The 7,873-nt window shown below is 41.4% G+C and overlaps 1 protein-coding gene across 1 annotated transcript; it reads right to left on the minus strand.

Moving 5' to 3' along the window:
• Nucleotides 1-586: 586 nt before the first annotated feature.
• On the minus strand, nucleotides 587-5,451 carry LOC121517390 (GATA zinc finger domain-containing protein 14-like). The gene is made up of 2 exons (XM_041799102.1): nucleotides 5,304-5,451; nucleotides 587-4,248 (listed from the first exon to the last, which is right to left on the minus strand). Exon 2 carries the CDS (start codon nucleotides 4,096-4,098, stop codon nucleotides 2,596-2,598), a length of 1,503 nt encoding a protein of 500 aa, XP_041655036.1. The 5' UTR covers nucleotides 4,099-4,248; nucleotides 5,304-5,451; the 3' UTR covers nucleotides 587-2,595.
• Nucleotides 5,452-7,873: the final 2,422 nt, after the last annotated feature.

Below are 7,873 nucleotides of genomic sequence, written 5' to 3' on the forward strand. Positions count from 1 at the left end.
CCTAAACCCTTAAACCTAACTCCCTAAACCCTTACACCTAACCCCCTAAACCCTTAACGCTAACTCCCTAAACCCTTACACCTAACCCCCTAAACCCTCACACCTTACTTCCTAAACCCTTATACCCAACTCCCTAAACCCTTACACCTACCCCACTAAACCCTTACACCTAGCTCCCTAAACCCTTACACCTATCTCCCTAAACCCTTACACCTAGCTCCCTAAACCCTTACACCTATCTCCCTAAACCCTTAAACCTAGCTCCCTAAACCCTTAGACCTAGCTCCCTAAACCCTTACACCTAATTCCCTAAACCCTTAAACCTAACTCCCTAAACCCTGAAACCTAACTCCCTAAACCCTTAAACGTAGCTCCCTAAACCCCTAAACCTAGCTCCCTAAACCCTTAAACCTAGCCCCCTAAACCCTTACACCTAGCTCCCTAAACCCTTACGCCTCACTCCCTATCTAAATGAGGGTTTAAAGTGATTTTTCTTAAACAGGATCAAGCTTTAAATTATCAAAATCAAAGAAAAAATCTCATAATCTCTCTTAAGATGTTTTATTTCTGCCTGCCACAGAGAAACCAAAGAAAGAGGCCGGAGAGTATGAAACCGCTGGTTCGTCTTTTAATCATTTCCACATAACACATGACATGTCAAAGATACACGGTACTGTACAATCAGTCATAGTTCTGTTGTTGTGTTCATCATCTCTTTGGATCAACCAATACACTAATCTGTAACTTTGACTTGGCAGCAACTGATTGCATATGAGATATGTAACAAAAGTCTTCTTTCTCCCTGTAGTCGATAAACTGCAGATTTATGAAACATGGTGTAGCTGAAGGTTGTTTGTTAGCTTCCTGCTGTAACAGCACGCCATCCAGATCAAATGTCACTAAAGAGATACACAAAGAGGTTGGAATGCAAGACTTACAATAAGCTAGAAATATACCAAACTACACTAGGATGTCGTCTGCAAACGACGGAACCCAAGTTCACTAAAAAGAGAGAGAGCATCTTTAAAACGACACTATTCATCCCAAAAAAAAAAACTACAATTCCCTTCAAAGTTAGAGCTCTGCACCCACAGCGGGAGATGAGGAGGTGAGGAGAGGTGCATCCTGAGGGGGTGCAGGTCGAGGTAACGGAGCTGCAGCCGAGCCGCGAGCAACAACCACAGCAACTATGATGGCAGTGACCATGGCAACGGCGATTGCAGCAACAATGACAGCAACAAAGATGGCAACATCGACAGCAATGATGACTCAACAACAATGAAGGCAGCAGCCACACAATCAGGACAGTCCCCTCTGAACGGTCGCCCGTACCATCACAGGAAAAAAAAGTCTTAAATAATGACCGGAATGAAAAAATGGACGTTTGTGATTTTCAGTGGTTCATAAAGCCATGACAGAGCTGAGGTATGTTTTGTCGTCAGTGCTAGTATTTTTACTGAAACCTTTAGCACTGATCTTCTATCAGCCAAATTGCCCGTTTCTGTTCCCCTACAGGACGTTCTTGTGTTCTTCCACAGCTCTGCACTGGGAGGTTGTTTGGATTTTTAGCATGTTGGTGACTGTGGGCTCCTTTTATCAGGTGATACTGCCCCCTGTAGGAGGTCTAAGGACACTACAGAGCTAAGTAAACCAGCAGATAAATCAGAAACTATCACTCTGATCAGTTTCATGGCTGTGATTGACTGCTCTCACATCTGCTGTATAAAAATGTGATCAGGGCATCCCTACTTTGACTCACTTCTAAGAGTTTTTCTTTTTCTGGCTTGTTTGCTGAGATTATTTTAAAGCCACATTTCTGAGCATAAATCAGTGGCTACCTGTTAGAGGCCGGGACCTTTAAGTGCTTTAACCTTTGGGGTTGTCTCAACGTCTATCGGTGCGCCTCTATCAGCGGTATCAGCTCGACTGGACCCTGTTTGGTACCAGGTTCTTCATTTCTACCATTGTCATTTCTCCTCCACATAGGCCAGTATAGCGTACCTGGTCCTCTGTCTGAGGCTAAATCCTGCTGCTCAGAGGAGACGTTGGCGAGTCATCGACTGTGTTTACATGGACCTGATGATCCCAGTTTCTCTTTGTGCATGAAAACGTCTCTAGTAACCGGGATATTAACGGATCCCGGTTCTGAGAAACCTGGGTTTAGACCAGTTTAGGTTGTCCGTCAGTGCGTTAGGGTTGGGATGAAGAGTTTGTCCTAGGGATGCACCGATTCTTGGGATCAGGATCGACCCTTAAACAGACGCGTTCTTACGTCGTAGCATGAACTGATGTCAGGAGACTTTACCAGCCAGTTAGTCTTCAATGTAATGTTGAGATTTAGCACACATAACCGTCCAATCAGAGAGCTCAATACTACGTCAGGCAGAGACTGATGGGAAATTCCTCTTTAGTTTGGCTGTTGAACATCATGTTGCAGTTGTTGATATAGTTGTTCATTTGCTGGTTGTTGATGTGGTTGTTCAGTTTCTGGTTGTTGATGTGGTTGTTCAGTTGCTGGTTGTTGATGTGGTTGTTCAATATTTAGTTGTTGTTGTGGTTGTTCAGTTGCTGGTTGTTGATGTGGTTGTTCAATATTTAGTTGTTGTTGTGGTTGTTCAGTTGCTGGTTGTTGATGTTGTTGTTCAGTTGCTGGTTGTTGTTGTGGTCGTTCAGTATTAAGTTGTTGATGTGGTTGTTCAGTTGCTGGTTGTTGATGTGATTGTTCAATATTAGGTTGTTTTTGTGGTTGTGTAGTTGCTGGTTGTTGATGTGGTTGTTCAGTTGCTGGTTGTTGATTTGGCTGTTTAGTTGCTGGTTGTTGATGTGGTTGTTCAGTTTCTGGTTGTTGATGTGGTTGTTCAATATTAGGTTGTTGATGTGGTTGTTCAGTATCAGGTTGTTGATGTGGTTGTTTAGTTGCTGGTTGTTGATGTGGTTGTTCAGTATCAGGTTGTTTATGTGGTTGTTTAGTTGCTGGTTGTTGAATTGGTTGTTCAATGTTAGTTTGTTATTGTGGTTGTTGATGTGGTTGTTCAGTATCAAGTTGTTGATGTGGTTGTTCAGTTTCTGGTTGTTGATGTGGTTGTTCAATATTAGGTTGTTTTTGTGGTTGTTTGCTGTAGTTGCAGTTGTTGCTGTCATTGCTGTAGTTGCTGTCACTGCTGTAGTTGCAGTTTTTGTTGTCATTGCTGTACTTGCAGTTGTTGATTTCATTGCTGTAGTTGTTGTCATTGCTGTAGTTGCAGGTGTTGCTGTCATTGCTGTAGCTGCAGTTGTTGATTTCATTGCTGTAGTTGTTGTCATTGCTGTAGTTGCAGTTGTTGCTGTGGTTGCTGTAGTTGCAGTTGCTTTTATTGCCTTAGTTGCAGTTGTTGCTGTCATTGCTGTAGCTGCATTTGATGTTATTGCTCTAATTGCAGTTATTGTTATCATTTCTGTAGCTGCAGTTGCTATCATTGATGTAGTTGCAGTTGTTGTCATTGCTGTAGTTGCAGTAGTTACTGTCATTGCTGTTGTTGCAGTTGTTGCTGTCATGGATGTAGTTGCAGGTATTGTTGTCATGGATGTAGTTGCAGGTATTGTTGTCATTGCTGTTGTTGCAGTGGTTGCTGTCATTGCTGTAGTTGCAGTTGCTTTTATTGCCTTAGTTGCAGTAGTTGCTGTCATTGCTATAGTTGCAGTTGTTGTCATTTCTTTAGCTGCAGTTGCTGTCATTGCTGTAGTTTCAGTTGTTGCTTTTATTGATGTAATTGCAGTTGTTGTTGTCATTGCTGTAGCTGCAGTAGTTGCTGTCATTGCTATTGTTGCAGTTGATGTCATAGCTGTAGTTGCAGTTGTTGCTTTTATTGCCTTAGTTGCAGCTTTTAATGTCATTGCTGTTGTTGCAGTTTTGCTGTCATTGCTGTAGTTGCAGTTGATGTCATCGCTGTAATTGCAGTTGCTGTCATTGCTGTTGTTGCAGTTGCTGTCATTGCTGTAGTTGCAGTTGTTGCTTTTATTGATGTAGATGCAGTTGTTGCTGTCATTGCTGTAGTTGCAGTTGTTGTTGCCATTGCTGTAGTTGCAGTTGTGCCTGTCATTGCTGTAGTTGCAGTTCATGTCATTGCTGTAATTGCAGTTGTTGTTGTCATTTCTGTAGCTGCAGTTGCTGTCATTGCTGTAGTTGCAGTTGTTGCTGTCATTGCTGTAGTTGCTGTCACTGCTGTAGTTGCAGTTTTTGTTGTCATTGCTGTACTTGCAGTTGTTGATTTCATTGCTGTAGTTGTTGTCATTGCTGTCATTGCTGTAGCTGCAGTTGTTGATTTCATTGCTGTAGTTGTTGTCATTGCTGTAGTTGCAGTTGTTGCTGTCATTGCTGTAGTTGCAGTTGCTTTTATTGCCTTAGTTGCAGTTGTTGCTGTCATTGCTGTAGTTGCAGTTGATGTTTTTGCTGTAATTGCAGTTGTTGTTATCATTTCTGTAGCTGCAGTTGCTATCATTGCTGTAGTTGAAGTTGTTGCTTTCATTGGTGTAGGTGCAGTTGTTGCTGTCATTGATGTAGTTGCAGTTGTTGTTGTCATTGCTGTAGTTGCAGTAGTTGCTTTTATTGCCTTAGTTGCTGTAGTTACTGTCATTGCTATAGTTGCAGTTGTTGTCATTTCTGTAGCTGCAGTTGCTGTCATTGCTGTAGTTGCAGTTGTTGCTTTTATTGATGTAGTTGCAGTTGTTGTTGTCATTGCTGTAGCTGCAGTAGTTGCTGTCATTGCTGTTGTTGCAGTAGTTGCTGTCATTGCTGTTGTTGCAGTTGCTTTTATTGCCTTAGTTGCAGTAGTTGCTGTCATTGCTATAGTTGCAGTTGTTGTCATTTCTTTAGCTGCAGTTGCTGTCATTGCTGTAGTTTCAGTTGTTGCTTTTATTGATGTAATTGCAGTTGTTGTTGTCATTGCTGTAGCTGCAGTAGTTGCTGTCATTGCTATTGTTGCAGTTGATGTCATAGCTGTAGTTGCAGTAGTTGCTTTTATTGCCTTAGTTGCAGCTTTTAATGTCATTGCTGTAGTTGCAGTTTTGCTGTCATTGCTGTAGTTGCAGTTGATGTCATCGCTGTAATTGCAGTTGCTGTCTTTGCTATTGTTGCAGTTGCTGTCATTGCTGTAGTTGCAGTTGTTGTTGCCATTGCTGTAGTTGCAGTTGTGCCTGTCATTGCTGTAGTTGCAGTTCATGTCATTGCTGTAATTGCAGTTGTTGTTGTCATTTCTGTAGCTGTAGTTGCTGTCACTGCTGTAGTTGCAGTTTTTGTTGTCATTGCTGTACTTGCAGTTGTTGATTTCATTGCTGTAGTTGTTGTCATTGCTGTAGTTGCAGGTGTTGCTGTCATTGCTGTAGCTGCAGTTGTTGATTTCATTGCTGTAGTTGTTGTCATTGCTGTAGTTGCAGTTGTTGCTGTCATTGCTGTAGTTGCAGTTGCTTTTATTGCCTTAGTTGCAGTTGTTGCTGCCATTGCTGTAGTTGCAGTTGATGTTATTGCTGTAATTGCAGTTGTTGTTATCATTTCTGTAGCTGCAGTTGCTATCATTGCTGTAGTTGAAGTTGTTGCTTTTATTGGTGTAGGTGCAGTTGTTGCTGTCATTGATGTAGTTGCAGTAGTTGCAGTCATTGCTGTTGTTGCAGTAGTTACTGTCATTGCTGTAGTTGCAGTTGCTTTTATCGCCTTAGTTGCAGTAGTTGCTGTCATTGCTGTTGTTGCAGTTGATGTCATAGCTGTAGTTGCAGTTGTTGCTGTTATTGCTGTAGTTTCAGTTGTTGCTTTTATTGCCATAGTTGCAGCTTTTGCTGTCATTGCTGTAGTTGCATTTGCAGTTGTTGCTGTCGATGCCATTGTTGCCGTCGTCGTTGCGTTGAGCTCGGCTGCAGTTTTATCGGATAAATCAAAGAGAGGAGCAAAGCTGGTTACCAAAATAAAAGTCTTTAAAGGGAGGGGCTGGTACATAGGGGTTACCAAAATAAAAGTCTTTAAAGGGAGGGGCTGGTACGTAGGGGTTTCCAAAATAAAAGTCTTTAAAGGGAGGGGCTGGTACGTAGGGGTTACCAAAATAAAAGACTTTAATGGGAGGGGCTGGTATGTAGAGTTAACAAAATAAAAGTCTTGAAGGGAGGGGCTGGTATGTAAGGGTTACCAAAATAAAAGTCTTTAAAGGGAGGGGCTTGTATGTAGGGGTTACCAAAATAAAAGTCTTTAAAGGGAGGGGCTGGTACGTAAGGGTTACCAAAATAAAAGTCTTTAAAGGGAGGGGCTGGTACGTAAGGGTTACCAAAATAAAAGTCTTTAAAGGGAGGGGCTGTACATAGGGTTACCAAAATAAAAGTCTTGAAGGGAGGGGCTGGTACGTAAGGGTTACCAAAATAAAAGTCTTCAAAGGGAGGGGCTGGTACATAGGGGTTACCAAAATAAAAGTCTTTAAAGGGAGGGGCTGGTACGTAGAGTTACCAAAATAAAAGTCTTGAAGGGAGGGGCTGGTACGTAGAGTTACCAAAATAAAAGTCTTGAAGGGAGGGGCTGGTACGTGGGGGTTACCAAAATAAAAGTCTTTAAAGGGAGGGGCTGGTACGTAGGGTTACCAAAATAAAAGTCTTTAAAGGGAGGGGCTGGTACATAGGGTTACCAAAATAAAAGTCTTGAAGGGAGGGGCTGGTACGTAGGGGTTTCCAAAATAAAAGTCTTTAAAGGGAGGGGCTGGTACATAGGGTTACCAAAATAAAAGTCTTGAAGGGAGGGGCTGGTACGTAGGGGTTACCAAAATAAAAGTCTTGAAGGGAGGGGCTGGTACGTAGAGTTACCAAAATAAAAGTCTTTAAAGGGAGGGGCTGGTACACAGGGTTACCAAAATAAAAGTCTTTAAAGGGAGGGGCTGGTACATAGGGTTACCAAAATAAAAGTCTTTAAAGGGAGGGGCTGGTACATAGGGTTACCAAAATAAAAGTCTTTAAAGGGAGGGGCTGGTACATAGGGTTACCAAAATAAAAGTCTTGAAGGGAGGGGCTGGTACATAGGGTTGCCAAAATAAAAGTCTTTAAAGGGAGGGGCTGGTACATAGGGTTACCAAAATAAAAGTCTTTAAAGGGAGGGGCTGGTACATAGGGTTACCAAAATAAAAGTCTTTAAAGGGAGGGGCTGGTACATAGGGTTACCAAAATAAAAGTCTTTAAAGGGAGGGGCTGGTACATAGGGATATTAGTGGAAATCTATCAAAAATACTGTTGTTATTCTTTTGGAGAAGAGAAAAACTCTGCGAACGTCTACATGTAGATCTAATGGCACAGACAGATACAGGATCAATACAAAAATCAAATATAGAAGCTGAAATTAAAAAGAAAAAATACTCTTTAAAGGTTGAAAGTGCTAGAATTCAGATTAGCTCACAGAAACCCAGGGAGGACAAACTTCATACAGGCCAAAAGCTTTTTTAATTTTAGGACTATATTCAGGAATATCAGCTATAAAAATACAAACTCTTAATCTTATTGCTACAAATTTGGCTTCAGCCAACAGTTTTCTATAAAACAACCTTTTTTGAAGGTTTATAAAGATCAAATTTGAATTTTGATTTTTTTTTTTTTTATATATAGTTTTAGAAAAGGTGCTGAGAGCAAATTTATTTAGGATCAAACTCTGATCTTTTTTTACAGGTCATCATCCTATAATGACCTTTGTGGGGGCGGAGCTAAAAGGTTTAAATCAGAATACTTTCACACCTGCAGGTCGTTTGTTCTGATTCAGACCATGAATGATTCATGGAAGTTTAGGTTAGACCGATGGAAAGAGTTTGACTCAGAGCTGCCAGGAGGTGGCACTGTAACACTTCTTATAGTGTTGAATTAACACTGTTTAAAATGTGAA

Source organism: Cheilinus undulatus, linkage group 11, assembly GCF_018320785.1.
Source record: "Cheilinus undulatus linkage group 11, ASM1832078v1, whole genome shotgun sequence".
NCBI lineage: Eukaryota > Metazoa > Chordata > Actinopteri > Labriformes > Labridae > Cheilinus > Cheilinus undulatus.